The sequence below is a fragment of the Calidris pugnax genome, unplaced genomic scaffold (genome assembly GCF_001431845.1).
Source record: "Calidris pugnax isolate Ruff unplaced genomic scaffold, ASM143184v1 scaffold60, whole genome shotgun sequence".
NCBI lineage: Eukaryota > Metazoa > Chordata > Aves > Charadriiformes > Scolopacidae > Calidris > Calidris pugnax.
The window spans coordinates 2,818,803-2,844,367 of record NW_015090831.1 but is presented as its reverse complement, the minus strand read 5'-3'; the positions used below and the strand labels follow the sequence as shown (position 1 = coordinate 2,844,367).

Here is a 25,565-nt window from a genome sequence, read left to right as displayed (position 1 = left end):
TTTAGAAAAATTAACAGAACTTAGCAGACTTTCAGGAAACTTAAATAAATGTTATGCTGGAGCCTTTAAGTTTTCTGGGGCAGTCCGTACCTGTTGATTTCAGTCTTAAACAAATATTGGGTTTTCATGGAAATCACAAAATGCTGAAAAAGGGCAATCATTATGTCAATACTGAAAAAATGACATGGAAAAAAAATATAGGCAGATTAATTTAACAGAGTGTTGGGTCAACTAGTGGAAAAGCTGTTGCAAAGTTCAGTTAAAAAAACCCCATGAAGTTAGGAATATCCTTGATATCAATCATCATAACTGCACAAAAACCATAATTAAAAAATTAAGAACAGCATTGCCTTTGGATGCAAATGTCATTGGAAAAGGCAGCCATATTTGTGAAGTATGCTGAAAGTTTGTAAGTCACTCGACTTAATAGTATGTGACATTCTGATTAAATATTAGCTATGTGCTGTATCAGTGAAGCACACGTTAAATGGATTAAGGACTGATTAATTTACACGTTTCAGAAAGTAGTCCCCGGAGAATCATCATCTACTGGGTGAATTTTTAGAGTTGTTCTCCAGGGACTAGTATTAAGCTTGACACTAATCACTCTTTTTATCCATGATAGGAAAGTAAATAGTACAGTTCTAATAACATTTTAAAATAAAGCAAAGATTGATGGACTGGCAAATACGTCTGGGTAAAGGCACTTGTGGAGAGTGATCTGGATTGCTTAATGGCTGAAAGTGCATTTTAATTTATCCAAATATATGTATATATGGGAAACACAGGTCACGCTGTTCCCAGAACTGGGAACTGTATTCTGAGGTTTTGCTGCAAAACATAGCTCTTATTGGTGTTTCAGTGTCAAAAATTTTAGGCTGACCCTTGTGTGTGATAATGAAGGAGAGAGACAGCAAACGTTCATGTCTGTCAGTGGCACTGATGAAAAGGAAACTAGAATAGTGATATTAAAATAACAAAGATTATGCAAGGAAGAGGCAGGAAAAAAAAGAGCATTGGAGGTTTGGAAAATTGTCTTGCCTATGAAGGACTTACAGACCTCAGCATGTTTAAATTATCTGAAAGAAATTGAAAGGCAATTGATTTCATACTTACCTACATTAAGGGACAACATTGGGCACCAAGCAGTTCTTTAATGTAGCAGAAAAAGGCAATACAAGATGAAACGTCTGGAAGTTGGAAGCCCCCCAAAATAAAATGAGAGTTACAGTACATTTTGCAAAGACTAGTGGGAAACTACCAAGAGAATTGGTAAATTCATCATTTTTTCATGCCTTCAAATAAGAAATGGATCCCTTCCAGGGAGATATCAAACAGAAATTTCTGAGGCAAAGTCCAGCATAGTTTGGATAAAATATTTATATAAACATTTCTATAAACACTGGCGTCTTGATTCCTCATCCATGTCAAGGGGTGGAGAAGCAAAGAGATACAGTGGCAGGTGCTATTTGAAAGCCTTCATTGAACTGGGAACGAAAGAGAAAGAAATCCAGCACACAAGTGATAAGTCAAAGCCTTTTTCCTTCCATTACATAATGTGTATTTCTGACTTTGCTGACGGCATGGTATATATGTATAAACTGCATGGTATATATGCCCTGAAATAAATGGTCAAAGTTGTGTTTTAATGTATCAGCAAAGCTTCTAATTACATTTGGCTTGTTTTCTTGAGGTGCTGTGTGTTGTGGTTGGTTAGGTTGTTTTTTTAAATTATTTTATATATTTATTTATTTGTGTTTGTTTTTTTTTTATAAGGATAATGACTTCTCTGACAGCATACCTGAAGTAAGTGCTGTTTTTATACACTGCCCACATTTAGGATGGCAGTGATGATTCTTGTTTTGTTGAGGCTTTTCTATTATATGTAAGGTAGGAGACTTCTCTATCATAACAGAACGAGGAAAATGAAATTGGGGCAATTTTCAGTCTGTCTAGACACTTCAGAGGTTTCAAACAGCATAATTCCATTTCCTCTTTTCTTTATCCACTGTATTAATATTATGTGGTTTGCTCTCAGTGCAATGCCACAAGAGTAAAAGCAGGAGATTCAGTGTGCTTGGATCAGAAATATGCACTTCCATCTCCTACACGTTGTCTTCAGTATGTGGACCAATTTGTGGACTGAGCAAAAAAGGGAGTGTCTTTGTCTAGTAAAGGCAAATAATAAAATTCTACTTAGAGCAATATGGACAATAGCATTTTGCAGATGTAGTTCTTCCTTTGCCAAGACACAAATGGATGACATTGATTCTATGACTCTTCCTTTTCTTTTTCTTTTTAACCTGTGTGACAAAGAATCAACTCAAGAACCCTGAAGCCCAATACAGATTTGAAGAATTCATTTTAGTATTTAAAAAAACACCCAAACAAACTCTAACCTTTGCATTACTGTACTTTTCATGTGTCAGCATCTTTTGGTAAAAGTGTTAGGATATTAATTTTGTGTGTGATGAAGGCAAAGTGCAAGTAGAGAATCCCAGAGCTGGGTAACAGTATTAGCAATCAATGCTGTACTACCTGATTTGCTGCAAGGTTGTGATTTAAATATAAAACTGAGAAATCTCAAAGGAAGAGTGAAGAAAAGTTGAGCTTTTAAATATTTTGATTCTTTTCCTAGCTAACTATCGTGATGTCAAATAAAACAGGAAGGAGTCATCCTGCTAATTGACCTTTGCAAAGCCATCCATTTGCTTAAAAAGCTACTTGAAATAGATCAGTTGTTATCTTGTTACTCAATTTCTTTCATGCTAACATTTATAATGGCACCTGAGAAAATCTGTGTGAAAACTTTGCTTCGTTCTTTCTTCTGCTGTATATGCACTTTGATTCTCTGAATGATGTTACTAAGCAATAGTGAATTTTATTATTTTTTTTTTTTTAAGAGATTACAGGTCATGATATGAGAGACTAATATGAGCCAACAGGGATGGAAAAAAAAGAATTCACAAGCTTACTCAGGGTATTAGTACAAAGGGAAGGGGGAGCAGGTGGCAAGTTAGATAGCCATCTAGATATTATCAATCTGACAGGTATCCAAGTGGTTCTGTATTATAGTCTCTAATTTTGATCTCTGAATAGTTTTTAATAAGATTTAGCTATGGGGTTTTCAGCCGTGACCTGTGTTAGAAGATGTTCCTTCCAATCACATTAAAAATGTACTTTGTGAAAATTCCTCTACTGACAAAAACAAAGGACTTTCCGTTGTAAAAGCCAGTGTTTTACCTCGCCTGGAATCAGCAACCTAAAAGTTAGAAAAGAGGTAGTGTTAGTGTTTGGGCTTTTTTCCCTTCAGATTAAAGAAGCTGAACTAAGCTTGGAAGTCAGAGCAAAACAGTTTTTATTCAGGTTCTTTGATTTTTGTCGCTGGGTGTTCATAGAGAGTTTTTTGGCTTGTGTTCCTTATAAATCTAATTTCATTCTGGAGCCAGGACTTTTTCGGCATTGCTCCTGCGAAACTTGGACACAACGATTTGACAATATGTCCAGACCAAAACAGATCAAGTAGTCACACATGAGTGATTCGGCGGAGCATGCTCAAAGACAAGACTGATGTCTCTGTGCAGCAAACAATTCTCTAGGGTAGGGACAGTGCGCTCAAATCCAGTCACCCCAGAGTAAACACTAAGTTAGATGCAGCTTAAATGTGCCTTCGAGCAGAGGCTTCCACTGCTGAGTAGATGAGAGCCCCAAGCCAAGTTGCAGATCCAGCCATGCCGTAGCATTTATATCTCTTTTCAGCCTGCTAGCAAGCATCTATAATCATTAGAGTAGTATTGGGGTGTGCTCTGCAAGGAGAAGGGGGAGAAAAAAGAGAAAAACACTTGTTAGAATAATTTTGAGACTGTTTCATGTGTATTTGCAGCACATTTTGTTAACTTTCCATGAGTGTTTGTAAGTATGATAGTTTGTTCACCAGGGTTTTGGCAGAAAGGAGAAGTCCTGGAAGGTTCCATTGGAAATACTCTCTGCTGTAGAGATCCCTTTGATTTTCCTCTCCCTCCTTTTAAAAGTTTCAGTCATTTAATCAAAGAGCAGATACTATAATAGGTAACTATTCTAATGATTCCTGTACAGTGTATGAAGGACAGCTAAAGAACTAGGAACTGTCTGTAAAAATACCATGGGAATTATATGAACATGTAAATATGTTCAAATAATTTCAATTAAAATGTTAATAAAATATATTATTTTGGAATAATTTACAGAATATTAATTTCTGAAGTAGCTTATTATTTAAAGTAGTAACATTATTACTATATGTTGATTTGCTGTTAATCAAACTAGATTTGGAAAAAACCCTAGATTTTAATTTTAACATCCCTGCTTTGTCCTAAAATATCTGCAATAAGGTTGACCTTTAGACTTATAAAAACCCCTGCTTTGTCCTAAAATATCTGCAATAAGCTTGACCTTTAGACTTATAAAAAAAAAATAAAAATAGAGAAGCTTTTCTTCTTCTTTACAATTTTTTGTAAAAAGAATCTCTTGTTCCTAAGTAGGGTTTTCTCAGTTATTATTTCAAAGGACAATGCCACAATTAAAATTGATCTTTGTTAAAATGACATTTTTTGTTATCTACCTTTACCCGTGCCATAGTTTACCATAGAATATTTTCTTCGGTATGGTATATATGGAATATGCATTGAAGGCAAACAGTTTTAGATAGGTCTGGATTTGGTTCACCCTGGTTTCGGCATGATCTGCCTTCAATTTTTATACGTTATGGCCAGTGACTGATGCACGGTGCCCAAGGTAGTTTGAAGCTAAGTTGGGTCTCAGAAGCAGGATGAACCAGGCTGTGCCTCAGTTCGTGTGGCCACGGCCGTGCTGCTCTGATGCTTAAGCCAGTTTGTTTCAAGTTAACCAGGGTATCCCTCCACTGCTGTTGACAACGTAGAGCATATTCTTACACAGGAATCCTTGCAATTTTTTTTTTTTTATCATTCCATTTTTTATTTTTCCCCCCCTCCTTTACACAGGAATCCTTGCAATTTTTTTTTTTGTCATTCCATTTTTTATTTATCCCCCCCTCTCTTTGTATTTCTGGCACATATATGTCCACAGGTGTTATTAAGTGTAGGGTAGCATGTGGTGTCCATGCTTCAGTGCTATTGCAGAGGAAGGACTTCCTACAGGAAAAAAAAATGATCACTTTCAGTATTTTGCAGGCTGCCCATCTAAGCCCATCATTGCCTGGCATCTACACACTAAGGGCAAGGATCCAGCGAACTTGTGAGTGGGCACCATGCCATCTGAACAGATGGGCATGGAAGTAGGCAGCCAGTAGACCATGTATGTGCATCAACTGTGGGTGTTGAGGGCAAGATTCCCAGTGGAGAATGTCCAAACAGCTGTCTGGCCTGAGCCAACATGCCTACGACCAAGCAAAAGTGCCATCCCTAAATCCTGCTGAGTTGGATTAACCTTCAAAAATAAAAATTGCTTCTGCAGTAGCATAAGGTGAGTTTTTGGCTTGTTTAAATCTGAAAGAAAGAATTAAGTAGGCAGGATAAACGTAGAGTCCATTAGAGAGGACCGAGCATTTGTCTAGGAATATTAATAATATTTTATACAAGGGTATTTATATGGTACAGAGTAACTGATGACTTGCAGGAGTGTGACATCAATGCTAATTACGCTTTTTCTGTTAAGACAGTCCTTTCAGGAGAGACCGAGCTTTTGAGTGCATTTTGATTGCAGTGTATGTGCTAGATGTGATTTTGTAAAGGCAATTTTTTTGCACATTTACTTACTAAGTTTTAATGATTTTTTTTTTTTTTTTTTTTTTTCCTTGCCCGTTACTCTGAGAATACTATTCTGGGGTGTAATTTCAGGTCAGAGTTGCTGACACAGTTTGCTGTCATAGCTGAGTTCTCACATTTATTGTCTTTATTTGTCTAAGATCCAAGGGGGACATGAAAAGATAATTTATCATAACTCTCTGTCTGTATTAACTTTAATTTTTACCTTCTATAGACATAACATCAAAGAACACATTTTTGCAGATGTAGATGTCAGAGGCAAAGAACAGTGAAATACTGATGTCTACTGCGTTTTTGTTCCTGCTGGTTTTACTCCGTATTTCCTCCGTCATTGGTGCACTACTCATCTGTATTTTACCAAAGCACCTGCAATACTTGAGATTAATATATTCTAATATCATGGTGAACCGAAAGTAGCAACTGCATGATGAATAGAAAAATCTGAGTAGGAAACTTATCAATATATTTTATTTTATAATATGCATTTTTATGTATGGCTAGGTGGATACTGTCACAGGGTGCACGTTGCTGTATTTTGTTACCTATTACAGGCTGTAACAGAGAAGGTTAGTAGAAATGTATAAAAAGTCTCACTTTGTTCTTTTCTTGAATCAATGAGGATTGTACTGAGTACAATTAAAGCATATTGAAGCTTTGAGACCAGGTTGCAGTTTGATTTCCAATTGGAAATCCTGAGGATTAGTGGCAACGCAGCTGTTGGTCCCTTTGTGGCAGTTTGATCCCCAGGTACGTGAATCCGAGCAACCTGCAGTCAAATGTAGAGCAGCCTTAGGATTTCTTGAACTCATATGGGTGGTAAGAACCTTTTGTAGCTGTCTCCTCTCCTACATATGGTTTTGGCAGATCTCCTACTCCTGAAAAGGCTAAAAATGAAGCCAACTACATCAGCTGGGACTCCCTCAAAGCAAGGATCAATTGGACAAATTTCAAAGTTCATTTGCGTAGCTCGAGAGGAACAAAAGGGCTCCCACTCTAGGGAAAATCTGCTCCTGGGAAACAGCAAGCCATTAATGGAAAAAAGTAGCTCATGCCTGATGCAGGCTTACGCTTGGAGTTAAAATATTAACCTAAACTGGGTACCCCAAATTTGCATCACCCCAGAGGAACAAAAGGGCTCCCACTCTAGGGAAAATCTGCTCCTGGGAAACAGCAAGCCATTAATGGAAAAAAGTAGCTCATGCCTGATGCAGGCTTACACTTGGAGTTAAAATATTAGCCTAAACTGGGTACCCCAAATTTGCATCCAACAATTTTGGGAAAGAAGGTGACAGAGTTCCAAACAGGCCATGCTTTGTAATCAAACTCACCGTTATTTTTTCTCTGACCACAGAGAATCAGTTCATCTCAACACTGGCTGAAATTTAGACTAGGATCTGGGTAATTATTTGGCTTTTATTTCATGAATGAAGAGGCTGAATAAATCGAGATACTCTCGCAGTAAAAGCACCGTGGTGCTCATCTACAGCAAGTTCTGAAGCCAGAGAGCACGCCCAGCTGATTAAACTGCCTTGATATAAAATACCTACCTTCACAGGCTGGAATACAAAGGAGGGCCCTCGCACTGTGGGAAAGGTCTATAGGATTCTGATTTATAAGGGAGCAAGAGGTCAAGGGAAGCAAAGGAAGTAAAACCATTATCATTATTTTCACAGGCTCTGGAGATCTGAACTGAATATGGAGGGCAGTGTGCTCAAAGGGAGACATGCAGGGGGAATGCTACACAATATTGCTTTCTTTCTTTTTTTTTTTTTTTTTTTTTTTTTTTCTTTCCCCCAAGACTTCAGTCCGCAGACTCTGCTGAGAGCATGTCATATGTAACAAACTCAAGCCTGTAAGGACTGTGAAGTGGTTGTCTTATTAAATGATGCATAGAGAGATTATCTGGTCTGTAGCCAGCGCACAAAAGCTCCATCCATGCAAGTTCCTATTCCCCAGCAAAGCGTTTGGTCACCTGCGCAGTAATGAGTTTTCGGGGGCCTGGGGATGGGGAGGGAGGGTGAGGAGCAATCGTGGGCTGGTGGGGGCAGGACTGAAACTGCACTTCGTGCCTCTCTCTCTCTCTCTCTCTCTCTCTCTCTCCCCCCGAGCTCCTCAAGCCTGAGGGGAAAAAAGCAGAGAGACCTAATGTCACATTATGCTGCCTGATATTCTCCATTACCTTTTCTTTTGAAGAAATCTATTTGGGACAAGCAAGGACAGGAAAACATCCATGTGGGTCTGTTGTAACCCTCTGTAGGACGGTGTTAGGAAGCCCTCAGAGCAAGCCAGGAGATGGCCACAGCTGTGAGAAAGTAACCTTTTGGGACACAGGGTGGATTCCCTGGCCCTAAATGGGGTCTTCTGCTGAGCCATTCCAGAGCTCTAATACACCAAGAGCATTGGCAGCAACAAGTCCAAGGAGAAGGGGGCTGCTCCCATGGTTTCTTGACAGATGACAAAAGAGCATCTGCAAGTGGGGAACCCTCTGGGATTTTCTCAATGCCTTTCACAGCAAGAGAGAAACCATATCATAGTAGGGCTGTTTCCAAATAATTTCTGTAGATAATGATGGACTTGCCATACTGCCTAAGATCAGATCTTTAAAACAAACCAAATCACTTCGAGCATGGCAGTGAGTGAAAAGTTACAGGATTTTCCTTTCTCTTGCCACCGCATAGGTGTCTTTCACGGAATGGGGCCATTAAGAAATGCTACGTTACATTTTTGTTAAGTTTATCTAAGTAATTAAGAGCTGTCACTGCAGCATGGGAGTGACTGGAAACGAAATGATCACAGACATCACTAAATCAGGTGTCACCCCTCCTTCTCCCTTGAGGGAATGATTTTCACAGAAGTTTATGTGACTAGTTTGTACTTTTATTGCAAACTTTCAAGCTGCCACCAGTAAGTTCGATCCTGTAAAGAATGGAGTGTTCTGGCCCTGACCCAGAAAAACACTTAAGCCCATTGCAGAGTGCTTTGCTGGATCAGGTCCAGACTGGAGCAACATGCGGTAGTAGGGGTCCAACAGTAGGGGCTTTCTCTCTCTTTTGGGAGTTAATAAAGGAATCCCCACATACATGGTTGCAGTGTGGATAGGATGAAATAAAACAATAGTTAGACCCCGAAAAAGAAAGGTCAAAGCATGAACAGCGTGACAATATTTTTGGTAGAAATCTAACAAAACCTCTATGAGAACCTTCTCCTTGGTGGAGCAGTACAGTGATTGATGGAAAAAAACAGCAGGTAGACGTTGTCCCAGGGTTTCTCATCCTAATCAAAGCTCTGCTTCACCAGGTGCTGCTTGTTTGAACAAACTATGGGTTTCCCAGGCTACTTATAGGTGACTTTTCTGGGTAAATAACTTGTGGTGAATAACTTGATTATCTTGGAAACCACTTAGAAATATCTTACAATTATTTGTTATTTAGGGACGCAAGTGCATTAAGAACGATGTTTCAGGAAATAATTTTCTGTACTTTGCACTAGAGCAGCCTGTCTGGGCCTTTTGAGAAATGCTACTTGGTTATTTTAGGTTTGGTTGAAATAAAAAAGAAGTATGCTTCTTTGTGTTGACTAGATGAATTAGGTCAGAAATATGCTTGTAATGGGAAATAAAATCCAAATCAGTCCTCCAAGTCTCTTTTTAAATCAACGCCACGCTATTTGAAGAGACTAGCAATGAGTTAGTCATGATGAATTCCCACAAAAAGAGGGAGAATTTAAAGAACAAATGGGAACACAGAAAGAAATGAAATTAAACATCAGGTTATTGTATTTTACTTCATCAATGTTAAAACAGCAGTTGTCAGATGGTTGTCCCTTCACGCTGGGATACCAGGCATATGTAATGGAGGCTTTGCCTTTGTAGAAAGGATGATGACGGATTAGTGCTTAGATGCTGGAATAACTCTGGTAGGAGATGGATACCCTTTAGCTAAGGGAAAGGGGGGGGCTGCTGAGGCTGAATTTAATAAAACCAGACTTGCCCACAGACTTGCAAGCGCTCACAGAGTGGATTTTTAATGCTGCAGGTGACATTGTTGCTGACTGAAGAATGTTCATCAAATCAGAAAACTGCTGATAAGCTGCCTTTCCCAAAAAGGGAGCTCACGAACTTCTCCTGTAAATCTCTGTCTTTCATCATACCCTGGGAGGTGAGGTAGAGGACTTGTGACAGATATTATTTAGAGTTTTCTTCAGTTTATTAGGGTAATCGAATGGAGCAATAGAGAAAAAAAATAATCTCAAAACATCTCCTTTTATGCTGTGTTAAGAACTGAATGAAAATAATTGAGCTTCACCTCCCTTTAAATATTTTAGTATTGTGAGTATGTTGAAAGATGAGTATATTGACTACTGTCACCCATTTCTCCTGCTGAGAACACTGAACTGAACGTACTGTAAAGGAAGTGGTATGACTAACTCATTCAGCAGTTATTTGTAAAATATAGTTAAGACCAACTTTGTGTAAGGCCTACTGGAATTCTATAAAATCAGTCTCATGAAATAATATATTGCCTTTGTTGTTTTTGACATTTTTTTCAAGCTCTTTTGATTTGGTTTTAAAATAGTTCCATTCCTAAACCAAGAGGCTGGTAGAAATGAGTAAGATTTTTGTTGAAGTTTCCATTAATTCCATTTGTAAGCCAAATATTTGGGGTGTTTTTCCAGAAGAGCTTGATCTTGGCTTACATAGTTGTGGATTTTGATTGTATTTCTGTAACTAGATTCAGGTTTTGGAGCTTCAGGACTTTCTTGCATGAGATTGCTCATTGCTAGGCTATGAAGAAGTGTAATTTCTTTTATTTTTGTCCTATAAGAGAAGCTTTTTTTTAGCAAAAGTATCACATTAAATACTCAGGTAGGTCTATTCTTTCTTCTTCTACGCATGCAGTTTTCCTTAGTATTTCTGCTTTGCATACAGCAAAGAGGTTTTGATATCATCTGTAACTGGAATTTAATTTTTTTTTTTCGCTTTTGATACTTCCTGGAAATCTTACTGTTGTCTTTTTATTACACTACCACTAATACTAAAATAGTATTTTTTACTACCTCCTTTCTTTGTTTGGCTGTGGATGGATTTAGTGCTTCTGACACATTCTTTTTAGCATATATCAAATGTGAGCATTTCTTTTGCTAATGCTCTGATCGCTGAACCAAAGACCAGCCCGAAAGCTCTGATCGGCGCTGTACACTTCACAAAGTTGCATATAGGGCCCCCAACAGACACGTATGATTCCTGGAGAGAGCAGCTGAATGTTAAAATAGATACTGTGGAGTGGTGGTGTGTCTTGTTATTTAATTTGGATGAGGGAAGAATATATTTTAGAAAGCATCACTGGGCAATATGCTCTGTTGTATGTTAAAGAATAATTAGAATGGGGGATCAGGGTAAGAAAGACTTTCTATGATCCAGACCTGAATAGTCTGGCTATATGTCTTGAGCACTATAGAACCTTCAGAGCTGTTGAACAGTAAAGATAAAGAAAAAGATAAATGGAATTAATTTATTTTGAATTTATATACAAGCCTCTGCCTGCATTAATATTAATTTGCATCCAAAATCTAAATAGAAAGACTGTAATCTTAGAAGTTCTCTCAATAGCATCAGCAAATCATTCTTGTTTACTCTACATGCTAATAAAACAGGAACATGACACTCCTGAAAACAAGATTGCAAAATACAGAAAATGTGGTCTGACATTTTTTTTCTCCCCAAAGGAGGGCCTGCCACTAACTAAAGTATTTCTTATGAAAGCTCGATTGCTTAAGATGCAGAATATTAAGAGAGAAAAACACTTTAGGACACAGCCATGTCACCAGCTGTTACTCACCCTTAATGAAATTGTTAAGTGATATTCTTCATAAATAGGTCAGAGAAACTTTTGAATTGTGAAGAATGTTTTATCTCTTTCTTTGAAATGTTTGTATTAAATTTAGAACTGGTAATTCATTAAGCTCATTAGCTCTGACTAGGAGAGTGGAGCAATATCTAGGATATAGATTTCAAGGCTTAAAAATGTTAGTGCTTACAAATAAACATGAAAGCAATGTGTGGAGAAAAAATATGGGATCATAATATGTTTAACTGTTTTTTGAGCGTGGCCCTCTGGATTAATTAAGAACATTTTCTATATTCAGACACTTGAATATAAACAGAATACATTATGACTTTTTGTTAACTCTGTTTTAATAGGGAAAAAGAGAATGCATGATGATGAATACAGTGAGAACTAGTTGAGACTATATTTTGTTGTTTGCTTTTTGGCTTCAGTTAAAAGAGGAGATAATCACTGAATTTTACAGGATCATAACTCCAAGTTATATTATTATTGACTGACATTGAATTTAAACAGTAAAAGTTTTTAATGTATCCGTATACACACACACAAACACTTTTGGGTGACCTGTTCTTTACTGTAGATTTGTAAGGAAGTAAAAGGCTATTGAGCTCTGCCAAATTCTTGATTCCTGATGAAACTTTTATTTTATCTTAATTTCTGGTATAATCCAATAATTGTCCAGAGTTAAGCCACAGATGGTTGTACTAGCTTCCTCCTAGAAAAGAGGGAACTGGATGAGTGAAGGACTCATTACTTGGGAACAGTTTTAGAATCGGAGTCTGGTATTGCTGTAGCCTTCCAGTCATGGAGATTTTAGAAATAGCCTTTAAAGCAGTTTAAATGTACCAGATGCATTATATCCTTGATCCCAATTATTTCCCAGTTTCTTCATTGACTTGCTTAGTGGTCTAGAGGTTATAATTGGCATCTTTCCCATTTCTGTAAAATGGGTTTAAGTCCACCTAATCAGTTAAGCAATTTTTGTAGATTCCTGATGGAAAAGTCAACATTTAAAATTATTTTTATCAGTTGGTTAATTGTTAGGTAAATTTGCCAATGTGACATCACAAAGAAACACATTTATCCCAGAGATGTTTAACGTTCCGGTTTGCACTACTGAAAGAAACCAGGTTTCCAAATCTCCATCCAATGCATGCTGTGAATGCTCAGTAATTAAATTTGTTGGTCCATCTTAACCTGCCTGTATTTGAATCCTCTCTGAATTTCAGTCCCTGAATTTATTTCTTTTTTTTTTTTTAGGTAAATCGTCATAGAAGAAATCATTCCCAACACAATTTAACACTTGCAGACATCATTACTACACAGGACCACACGGTAAGCTATTGCTCTATAGAACTGATAAATCACTCTTGTTATTTTAAATGTTTATAATGTAAATCTTACACGTGCTTTACTAAAGAATAAATACATGAGGCTTTGGATGCCTCAAGATATTAAGGGATTCAAGGAACTTCAATTAATCAATAAAAAAGAATAATTTTAGAAGATACAAAGCAATTTATATAACTTGACTTTGCTGTTAATTCTGTTGTATTGGACTGATGTTTCATCCATATTAATACTTGGTATAAAGGAATGTGAATGTGTCTTTGTCCCGTCTTTTGCCATATTAAGGTAGTTCTAATATTAATATCAATTTTTATAAGTAAAAGTGATCATGAAATTTAACAAAATTTCATTGACATTAAAAGAATCTAGGGGGAATGAGAAGCATAGAAGCTTTTCTATTAAAAGAAAATGAATATTCAAATACAGATTTATGAAAGAAATGTTGGTATCAGTGGTACTTTTATCTACACAAACTTTTCAGGATTAGGTAGGATCAGAAGCTTTGAATTCTTCTAATTAGGAAAATTATAGAACCTGTATGTGATATTATGGTAATTACTTTTCCGTATAGTTTCTAATACTGTTGGCTTATGAAACTTTCTTTATTATTGTTTAGAAACTCAAGTATTTACACATATATAATCTTTAATATTCTTCTAAAAAGAAAAAAAACACAAACCAAACACACCGCCCCACATAATAATTCCATATTCTTATTTCTTTGCTAATTCTTCAGGGCGTTTGGGGTCATTTTCTCAACCTTCCATATGTTGAAAAGGTGCAGGAAGGGCAGGAGCTTAACAACAAATGATGATATTTATTGAGACAGAAACAACACACCATATCATTAGGATATATTTGGTATTCTTTTTAATCTAATATCATCCACTTGCAGAAGTATTGTAAGTTGATCCTTAACTGTCTTGGAAATATTTCCTCAAAAACAGGTAGAACAAAATAGGAGATATTATCAGATGTTAAGGAGAATATAGCACCTCAAACAGAGGTTATAAAAAATATTGGGGTCATCTTTTCATTTGTCTTTGTGGTAAAGTTGTTTCATAATTCCATAAATGCCCTTTATACTAATTACAGAGAAAACTCTGCACATTATCAGTTAATGAAGATCATGTTAATTTTTTTTTTTTAAAGACAGCACCTGTAATAAGTCAATTAAAGCAATATATATGAAAGCTACTTTGCTTCACACGGAGTGGTCTCCTATTAACTGAAGATCTTTTATTTTTGAGCTGTTTAATTTTGAGCTGTTTAACTTGAAACAAATGACCGATCTGAGCTATGTAATTTAAATCAGGATATTTTATATTCCCAACATTTGTTACTGAATTTGATATTCTAGCTCAAGACATTATAAGGAAAATATGACTGAGCGGCAACATTTTCATCTGGAAGCACATCCAATTTTTAACTTCCCCAAATGTGAGAACAGAGGTGATTCAGATCTGATGTTGAAAATCACATTTGCCTTTAGTTTTGGATTAGTTAAAATAACAGTTTGGGAAGGGTGGTTGGTAAACTTTGAAAGCATGAGATTTTGGGTCTGATTCAGAGAAGCAATCAACAGCTTGAATGGTTAGCCAATGCTCCTCCCAATTTCTGTTTCCAGATGGATAGAAATATTAAAAAGAATAACCTTTCTCATATGTTATTTGGCATCTCCGGCCCTGGCCGAGCACCAGAAGTTTTATGCTACAAAAATGAAGGGTTAGAAGGGGGAGAAAAATATCAAAAGATGTAAAATAAGTTTGATATAAAAGAAAAAAAAAAGTAGGTGGAGATGAGGATTAAGTCTTATTTTAGCTCTAATAATTCACCCATCCATCACTAGATAAATAGTGACATGACTCTGCACAATAATCCCTACATACTTTCTCTCTGCGTTTTCTATGGCAATGATATGCATGACAGGAATTTGCATGAGATAAGTACAAATTATAGAAAATGCTCACACTAATCCTCGTGTACGTATTTGAGAACATCACCTAAATCATTGTCCACAAACCTACAGACCTTTTCAAAGATGCAAGCAGATATGTACACAGTACATATATCATTATGTGCTATATACCAGAAACAGACAAAATCTAAGGAAAAAGTTAAACATATTACATTGTTAATATCATGATATCTTGTATAATCAAAATGACAAATAGGTTTGATTTCAAAATCCTTGTGTTGCACATTAAAGCATATTTTATTGGTGTTTAATTCCTTTGCAGAAAGCAAAATTCTATTTAAATTGTTACAAAATAGCCTTCTGACAATTCTTAATAAAGATCTGGTGGACTTAAAATATCCTGGTCAGTTACTGACTCAGTAGTGTTTGAATGGGAAAAGAGACCCACTCTGAATCACAATTTTGCTTCTTTTCCTATTAATGGCACTGTTGGGACATCCTTAGCTAACGAGATGTGATGAGAAGGCAGGTCAATGGGTTTGGCTGAAGACCAGTCATCTTGTTTTGTTTGGTTTTTCATTTTTGAATATAAATTTACATAGCCAAAACCGCCCCTGTCCTGAATTGTGTGTCACAAGTGCGCAAGGGATGTTTCAGCAGATTGTAGAGAACCAAGAGTCTGAGAGGACTTCTGGGTTAGGGAAAGTGTGTGCAGGGATGTGGATGTGGAGATTTGAATATAAATTTACATAGCCAAAACCGCCCCTGTCCTGAATTGTGTGTCACAAGTGCGCAAGGGATGTTTCAGCAGATTGTAGAGAACCAAGAGTCTGAGAGGGCTTCTGGGTTAGGGAAAGTGTGTGCAGGGATGTGGAGGAGCACAAATTAAGAGGGAGGAATGAAAACAAAAGACCAAGCATAGGGCTCACTTCTGATATCCCAAAACTCACAGGCAACTTTGATACCCTGAAACCAGGGTTGCAGCCTTGTGTACACCAGCAGAGTCCTCAGCCTGTCCTGACACCATGGAGAAGGGACCAGGTTTCAGCAATAGCAGAGTGCGGGACCTACCAAGGTGGTGATATCAGGCTGCTAACATCACCTTCTGCTTTGTATTGGTTAAAGCTAAGGGCTAAGGGCTTTGCCTTTTTGGGTGTATTTTGGAAAATTCACAACACAGCTGTGCTTTCCCTTGTTTACAGCTCCAGTTTCAGATTGTATGTTGAGAATCGACAGAACCGCTCAATTTGGTTTTCTGCACCGTACTATGAGATCATTTAGTTCAGCTGGAAACTTAAAGTTCTCCCTGGATGTAGATGCATGCACTCCAGTGAAGTGTGACCTTTTAAGGGCTGTGAGGGGTGAGCACCTCCATGCCAGAGCTCATCCAAAAGACAGCACCACTTAAAAGCATGATGTCTCTTAGCATGAGACTTGATTTAGCACTGAATCAAAGCAAAATATGGCAACTATAGAGGCAATGTAACTTTTCCTGTTATACAGATATTTGATGTTTCTCTGACGTTGGTTACCCTTAAACATGACTCTTCAGAAAATAAGAATCAAGAGTTTTGTACAGATGTATGGTAGGTTCCTCATAGCTATAAATGAAACTCAATATATGAAATGACACCTTGACATAACTTACTTCTAGTATATTTTCTACTCATTTTTACTTATAGCTAGAAACTTCACTTGCATTAAAATAAATTTCTTCCAAATCAATGAAAAGAATATTATTGGGGTATTTTTAAGGTTAATTCTGTGTATTAATTGACTTTAAACATTGCTTGCAAATTTTCAAAACAACTGGTTGTATCGGGGAAAAAAATAGGTGACTAGACTGAGAATTAGTGACAAAATATCCCCCCCACTAGATTAGAGAGATGCAGACTCTTAGGTGTGTACTAAGTGGATTCATTCATCTAAATAAATGATATAGTTATGACATGTTTGGTGTTTTTTTTCTTGTAGGTAGTGGAGAAAGAAGGATATCTTCTGAAAGCTAAAATAGCAGACGGTGGCAAGAAATTAAGGTATATATATTTGAATGCTACAGAACTTATCAGTTGCAAAATTCAGAGTTGCTGCATGTTTAAGTATGTATAGCTATTATTGCTGCTTATAACCAAACTGCCATTTTTTTTGGTTGCCTTTTTTTAAAGCCAGCATATTACAGTCCCAGAAACCAAGTGACAGCAACTAACAGGCTCATGGCATGCAAAGAACATGTGTCAATGTTAGCCTCCATATTATATATATATATACACATATAAAGGACACCATTAAGGCACTAAGTAAACCGTTAATATATTTTCCCATGGGCAAATTTTAGGTGCCAGGTGTGTGCTTGAGGGGTCAAGGATGGGATGTAGGAGCCTACCATGTGATGATGCCAAGGGAAGATTGTCAAAAGTGGTCAGCACTTACTTGCTTAACACTGTTTGTGTTGAAAATAACATATATATATATATATAACACGAATATAAATGCTGCTTTTTATGGGAGGATTTGCTATGGTTTGCTGTATCTAGATGCCTGTAAATGAGGAGCAGTGATGTGACTGGCACTGTGTGCTACCAATGAGAATCAGAGAGTAATGTGAAAGATTACATTTCACATGTGTATGTGTCCCTGCCGATGGTGGGGGGTCATCTTTAAAGTCGCTTTCAACCTAAATCATTCTATGATTCTGTGATTTCATTTCTGCCTGGAGAAAGAAGCCCAGTAGCGAGTTCACAGAATCACAGAATCTTCTAGGTTGGAAGGGACCTTAAAGATCATCTTGTCCAACCATCAACCTAACTGACAAAAATAGACACCCACACAAATAACAAGGAGCATCATCACTAAACCATACCTCCCAGCACTACATCAACCCGTCTTTTGAACACCTCCAGGGATGGTGCCTCAACCACCTCCCTGGGCAGCCCATTCCAATGCCTGATAACCCTTTCAGTGAAAAAATTTTTCCTAATATCCAGCCTGAACCTCCCCTGGCGTAACTTGAGGCCATTTCCTCTTGTCCTGTCGCCTGTGACTTGAGAAAAGAGACCGACCCCCATCTCTCTACACCCTCCTTTCAGGTAGTTGTAGAGAGCAATAAGGTCTCCCCTCAGCCTCCTCTTCTCCAGGCTGAATAACCCCAGCTCCCTCAGCCTCTCCTCATCAGACTTATTCTCCAGACCCCTCACACCTTTGTACTGCTAAACCATGAGCATCCTAGAAATGTTCATTGAGGAGGGAGTCTGGAGGTCACCTACTCCAACCTCTTGAAGCAAGAACATTGTCAACACTTGGTCAAGCCTGCTGCAGCTGGATGCCAACAGAAACTGGTATTTTGGGTGCTGGCAAAAGCTTCAGCAGAGTGTGCATCGGCTGTGCATTACCTGTGAACAAGCCCAGGGGAGGAGGAGGAGGAGGGAGTTTTACCTTCCCTGTGTATGGGGTGCACAGAGCATCTCCGTGGCTTTGGCGCTGCGCGTCTGCTCAGCGTGGGCACAGCATAGCTCGGCCACTTGCATTTTGAAATAAATAGCCCTGAACAGCCTCGCATTTTGAAATAGCCTGCGAGATTGTGAGCACCACTGCAGCTATAACGTGCTGCCATCAGGTGTTCGTTTGACAGAATGCAAATGCCTTTCCTCCTTTTGCAGCCCCCAGAAATTGGGTTGCACCTTGCAGCGGCTCTCAGCCATGGATTTAACCTTGTAGCTATAGACAAATTCACACAATATCCTCATTAATTCTAGCTGGGTCTTCTTTGCATACTGATATTTTGGTGCCTCACGGCAATAATTGGAATATTGTGAACAGACTTTTCTAAAGAGCTTGAAAACCTTAGGTCACTGTGCATATCCCATGGAATACAACGTGTGCCCATCTGTATAGAGACTAGTACAAATTAAAGGATATTTTTTCCTTTTTTAAAACTGATGGACGACTTTATGGAAAAAGTGATAGAAATATTGTGTGGTTTATATACCTTTTATCTTTAGGTCACAAAAGTAATGAAGTTTTGGTTTTAAAATATCATTTTTAAATGAAACAACTGTAGAATGAAAGAACTGAGGAATTTAAACTTGGGGGAAAAAATTCTTGCAGATAATATAATGAAATTCAGTTATATTCTCATAGAATCTATAATTCCTATAGTCTCTTGCAAAACCTCTAAATTTTCTTATTCCTGATGGAATTAGAGCATTCTCTGCTTAAAATTCAGAATGAAACTTAGGTAAAACATGATACATCACCTGATACAGCTTAAGAAATACTTATTCATTTTATATTTCTTTATTGTTGGCTTCTTATTTCAAAACCATAAATAGGACTGTCCTGATGGAATTAGAGCATTCTCTGCTTAACATTCAGAATGAAGCTTAGGTAAAACCTCTCACCTGATATAACTTAAGAAATACTTATCATTCACTTTATAATTCTTTGTTGTTGGCTTCTTACTTCAAAACCATAAATAGGACTACATTTTTTTTTTTCATGAGATCCAGGTTCAAATGAAATGTTTTCAAATCTTGGAAAACTTCTCAGTTAGTTTAATCAGAAATTTGACTTTTTAAAAAAAATTGCACACAAATCTGGGAACTCAAAATGCAATTGCTGATTTATATTTCTCAGGTAGAAAAAAGTGCCCCACAAATAGCTGGAGCTGACATTCTGGCTGGTAGAAGTGGCCATGACACAGAAATGTTCCCCTCCATGGCTAATGTCAGGCATTTGGTGCAAATTGGGTACTGAATCTAAGCTGTGTCCCAAGGGTTTTAATCCTTTGGTAATCTACATTTATCCAGGATATCCAACTCACAGGAAAATCTGTTTAAACAGGCACACAGCATACTTGGTCACTTACTCTCCTGTGTGCTTACAAGATCTTTTGAGTAGGGGAAAAAAAAAAAAGATGAAAATTAAGGACAACTGAAGTTGTTCTTACAAAGAGACAACTTATGTTCACTACCTTGATGGTGATTCTCAGCTACAGCACTGGTTTCCTAAAGATACTTTAGAAAATAATAAGCTGAGGTTGAACTGTTCTTAACGCCAATATGCACAATCCACAGCTATGACAATAGTTCACATTAGCTATGGATACAAGCTATAAATGTAGCTGAAAATTTCAAAGTGAATTACAAACACTGTCCTTTTGTGGGAAAATATTTGCCAGTGATGATCAGGTAATTCTCTAAAACCCTACTGTTTCTTTCTCAATGTATCTCTATTTTTTTTTCCCCATTAATATGACATTAAAAATGTAGCCCTGCTTTCTCCAAATGTATTCACCTCCTTCGCAGTGACTTTCTTTCACTGTTGCTTCTTGTTGGCTATATTTTAGGGATGATCACTAGAAGGTGCTGGGTGAGACCCTGCCCACTCTGAAGTGAGTGCAAGTTCCTCTGATAAAGCCAGTGGCACTAGGGCTTCACCGGTAGTATTGGTTAGCTCCTTAAACTGACCACTGAAACATGTTAAATAAGAAAGTCGTTAATGGAAAACCCATCTGTTGTTATGCCTGATGTACAGTTTGATGGGATATTGAGTGCAGCAGAGCTTTGAGATGGATCTGGAAGTGAGCACAATGAAGAAGACCAACAGCCTTTTAAACTCAACAAAGCCAGGTTTTGCTAGAATAAAAGCTGGGTGTATTCGAGATACTTAAGAATACTTAAACAGGAATACCTAAACAGAGACAATTCAAATGGATTAGGGGAAAAGGGAGAGAGAGGAAAAAGAGTTTTTAACAGCTCTTCCCTGGGCCCTCAAATAGCCTTCAAGCTTTGTTGAGCCACATTAGGTATAATAAGGATGGTGCAACTCCATCAGTATTGGTGGAACTGCACTGCTGATACTGACTTTAGACCATTTTTGTCTCTGACATTAAATAATTAAAAACCAAGTCTACAGATGGAACATTTTTTACCTCCTGCTTGCATGCCTTACTGATTTTTTTTCTTTTTTAAATTTTATTTTGTTGTTAAGGAAAAACTGGTCCACATCATGGATTGTCCTCACAGCTCGGAAAATGGAATTCTACAAAGAATCCAAGCAGCCGGCACTGGCCAACCTGGTAGGTAATCAACCATCTAATATCTTCAGCTTCCTTGCAAATGTTATTTCAGCATAAAAATTTCGGTATTTACATAAGACAAATTCGGAGCGAGCTGACAACCTTCAAAGGTTTGGGAGCAGCTGAAGGAAAATGCCTTGATAAACTTTTAATCAGATGGAGTGTATGAGAAGAAGTAAGACTTAGCATGCCCTTTATTAAGAGGTGCATTTTGAGAATAATTGTAAAGTGAGACAAATGGTGAGTGACTATCCAGTAATGTGAAGGTAACACTTTAAATTAAGGTGCCATTTATAAATGCTTTATTCTTATTTATGAAAATGATCACTAAATGCAGCTACTTCCTCAAATAATGTATTATAAAGTATGTTATAAAATGCATTAGTAATAAATGCTTAACAGATGATGCGATGAGAATCTGTTGCAAAGGATATTGTGAGACGTAAATTGTATTAAACCATGTATGTGCATCTTTAATACATGAATTTAAGTTGTTATCTACCATCCTATAAAGTGGCTTATACATTAATAAATAATAATAAATTATTTATAAATGGCACCTTAATATAGGGTGTTACCAAAGCAGAAAACATTATAAGTTAGCAAAGTGATTTTTTATCATAGTATAAATGTGACATCTACCATATCCCGCTAACCTTCCTGAATATTTCTATGACTCCATCTAATGCAGTTAATGCAATTTCTGTAGCCTGTAGTTACTACAAAGTGAAATTTGCAGTACCTTTTTATTGTGCCCCAAGGAAAGACCACTGATCTTAGTCTTCGGAGATGTGACAGCTACATTGAGCAAGCAATAACGGCACGTACCCCTTCAGTGCTAGTTACTGCCGAGTTTGAGCCTATGAACCTGAATGCGGGCAGGAAAAGGGGGAATTTGGTAAATGTGTGACACTGTGGGCAGCGGAGGGACAGGTTTGACAAAGCCCCGTTGTGAAAGGCTCTCAAGGCCTGATCAAACCTGCCAAATCTCATTGGCATGATGGGTGGCCACAAAGGTGCTCTCTTTGGCAGGAGTCACAAACAATAAGCCATTTTTTTCCATGGCAGGTGATACAAACATTTTCTTCTATATATTTGTGATCTATCAATGCCACCTGCCATAAATCAGCTTTAAAGAACACCTTTTCATGCCTTGCTTTTTTTTGGAAAGATGAGGGTCACGGAAAAATAAAAATAGACCAAACAATAAGAACAAGTACAGGATGAAATCTGGTACTTTCTGCTTGTGTTTGTGCCTGTACAGCAGGAAAATACTACTTTTCCAAACCCATGAAAATACTATAGCTTGAATTAATATTTATTTCCACAATCATGTTTTCCTTGAAGTTGATTTAGATGTTATTAAAACAAAAAGATGTTGCAGGTGAACTTACTAGAACTAATCTTATAATTTGCTAGCTGGTTTACACTTCTACCTACTACTACTTCTCATCTCTCTTTGCAAGCACTCACCCAAATCCCAGAAGATAAATGGACCAGTGGAAATTCTACACACAGGGACTTGATTTTGCTCTGAGACATGGTTAAAATTCCCATTGCCTATTTAAGGATTTAGATGCTAAAGTAGACTTGCCTGCAGAATATGCCTCTGGCCCAGATCTCAATCTGTTTAACTTAAAAAATTAAGGTGTGTTATGAGAAAGGATCTTCTGGGAAAGGGACAGACTTCCCAGAAGATCCTACTTCATCCCCAGTGCTCACAGTTGGTGAGATACCATATTCTGTTCCCTATGTTAGGAAGAACACAGACATATTGAGAATTTGCTCATTATAAGGAAAAAAAAAAAAGTTTTTTTTCTTTTTTAAAAATTTTTTTATTCCATGTTATGTCTGAACACTGGGGCTGTGAAATCAACTTTCACTAGGTTAGAAAAAGCTGTTTAAGTTACATTTTCTGTCTATTGCACATAACTTCTATGCAATGGTGAATAAACAAATTGGGTAAATCTTGAAAACAACAAGAGTTGTCAGTATTCAAAATCTTATTACCCAGTTTCCTAACCCCAAATTTCACACATCAAAAAAGCTAAACCGGCATGTTGATCTCATCTGATAAAGCAGATGAAATGCTTATTTCCTTTGTAAACCATTTAACCAAATATAATTTTGATAGTGGAAAGGAAATAATACAAAAAAGGCTTCATTAGAAATCATTTGTTTACTGATTTTACTTTTTTTTTTTCCCATCTGTAGTTTACTTTGGAAAAAGGGGAGCTCAACCATTAATTAAATAATGTAATAGAGGCAATGTTCATTCACGACAGTATGACTCATAACAAAGCATTTTTATTGTTATCAGGAAAATGATGTGACTTAACAAAAAGATTAATGTTCCTTTGTATTATAAAGATATTAATTCATTAATTATTAATTCTTAAATACTGTACATGAAGTGAAAATTTAGAATAAGACAGTATCATTACAGAGGAATGACATTTCACAGTAAAGACAACAGGAGAGAGAGAAATGGGAGCACGTCCTAATCATACCTCTTTTCCTGGTGATAGGAAAACATTTAGAGGTGATTTAAAATTATATTTACCAAAATCTCTAATATTCTAACACAAAGAACTAGTAATGGCTAAAAGGAATTTGTTGTTGTTCCTTTGTATGATCGCAGATGTAGGACTCATATATAACAACTTTCCTATTGATTTGCATGGAGAAGACTAAGATCTTTCTGATGAAGTTAGTGACAGTATCTGGTAGTTTTATTAGTAATAGAGCACAACAATTAAAGCACATGGAGGAGACATTCAGAAAATGAGTTTGTTGGCAAATATTACTGAAAATGCAAGTTTACATGTCATGTAGTTAAATCATTGTGTTTTGATGCTGCCTTGATAATTTGTGGTCATGCTTTTGATACACTTTTTTTTTGTTTTGCATTGATATGAGTATAGCTTGCTTTTAATTTTAAATTAAGGACATTGTGATCTCAAAGGATCACAGCTCCATTCTTTCCTACCAGTGTTAAATTCTATTATCAGTTGGTCTTTCTGACCAAGAAAAAGTAGTCTGTTTATTCCCTGAGATAGTTTATTCAACAGAGGTTATTTTAACCTCAGGTTATTAGCCCATCTGCAAAGTAATTTAGTGAGTGAAAATGCTGCTGAAATCCATATTCATGTTTAGGAAGATTTCATTGTAGCAGACACTTGTATCAATTTACAGCATAACCCCCTCCAACAACACTGATATAACATAATTGCTCTGACTGCAGAACACAAAGCAAGGACGCAGAGGGCTCGGGCTTTCCCAGTAACCTTAACTTTCTCCCTCACAGTGTCTCTGGGTAATGCAGAAATTGGAAAGCAAACTATGTAACAGGACGATGTTTAGGCCAGAATTAATTTCTAGGCAATTTTCCCTCTGGATTTAAGCAGGGCTTCCCATTGTCCTTCCCCCAGGTGCAGGAGAAGGGCTGATGGGCACGATGGACGGTTTCAGGCTTGATGAATCTGGGTGGTTTTGCGTGTAGTTTTCATCAGAAGCTTCACATATACAATGCTGAACCCGTGAATCTCATATGGAGTTCATAGACGCCTCATATCCCGTTACGGGCAGAATTGCTAAATTCTCCAAAAAGAGAAGTTTTCCAGTTGATTATTGTACATAGCAGAAGGGCATTCATCTTTCCAACACCATCCCATCCTTTCTGGAAAGGCAGACACACATACTTATAATTTTCTTCTGCTTATTACAAAATCCAAGCTATAAACAAACTCCAGATTGCTACAACAACAAAATTAAATTGTGTGTGCACTGAGTGCACAGAGGAGTCCAAGTTCTGCTGTTGTATATTTTTTTTGTACAACCATAGAAATTAGAGATGGTAAAATCCTATACAGTTCACTATTCCACCTTCCTACAAAACTTTCCTGGGATTTCCATTGTTTTTTCTCACTTCACTGTGAAATGCCATGGCAGTTTTCCTGAGGAAAATATTATGTAGCCCAGTAGCCTTCACTATCAAGAAACTTCATCTGTGTTTTTGTCTAATTTTTAATCTCTTCTTGTCATCTCATTGTGTATTTCCAAAATTTCTTACGGCTTTCCACTGATGGAATGAAGCTGCCCTTCTTTGTTAAAGTATTTTCAGACTCAAATTGTTCTTTTGGGCAATTTTTTCCAAACAAGCAAGGTGACCCACTCTGACCAGGATGTGTTGCATGTTCATGACTGGCTGCACAACTGCAGACCTGGTTATCAGGGAACTACGGGCCAGTCTGTGCCTGGCAAGATTATGGAACAGATCCTCCTGGAGTCTCTGCCAAGGCACATGGAAAATAAGGAGGTGATTGGACACAGCCAACGTGGTTTCACCAGAGGAAATCGTGCCTGACAAATTTAGTGGCCTTTTAGGATACTGCTACACGCTTGGTGGACAAGGGCAGAGCAACAGATGTTGTCTACCTGGACTTGTGCAAAGTGTTTGACACTGTCTCACACGACATCCTGGTCTCAAAATTGGAAACTAATGGATTTGAATGCCCCTCTACTCTGTGCTCGTGAGACCCCACCTGGAGTACTGTGTCCAGCTTTGGAGTCCTCAACACAGGAAGGACATG

At 37.4% G+C, this 25,565-nt stretch overlaps 1 protein-coding gene across 1 annotated transcript in view; it reads left to right on the top strand.

The window, feature by feature from the left end:
* ARHGAP15 (Rho GTPase activating protein 15) overlaps window positions 1-25,565 on the top strand; it is a 379,872-nt gene that overhangs the window by 19,922 nt on the left and 334,385 nt on the right. The window contains exons 3-5 of the mRNA XM_014941116.1: window positions 12,890-12,964; window positions 16,872-16,933; window positions 20,886-20,973. Of these exons, the coding sequence (XP_014796602.1) occupies window positions 12,890-12,964; window positions 16,872-16,933; window positions 20,886-20,973 (225 nt within the window). The remainder of the gene's footprint in view (window positions 1-12,889; window positions 12,965-16,871; window positions 16,934-20,885; window positions 20,974-25,565) is intronic.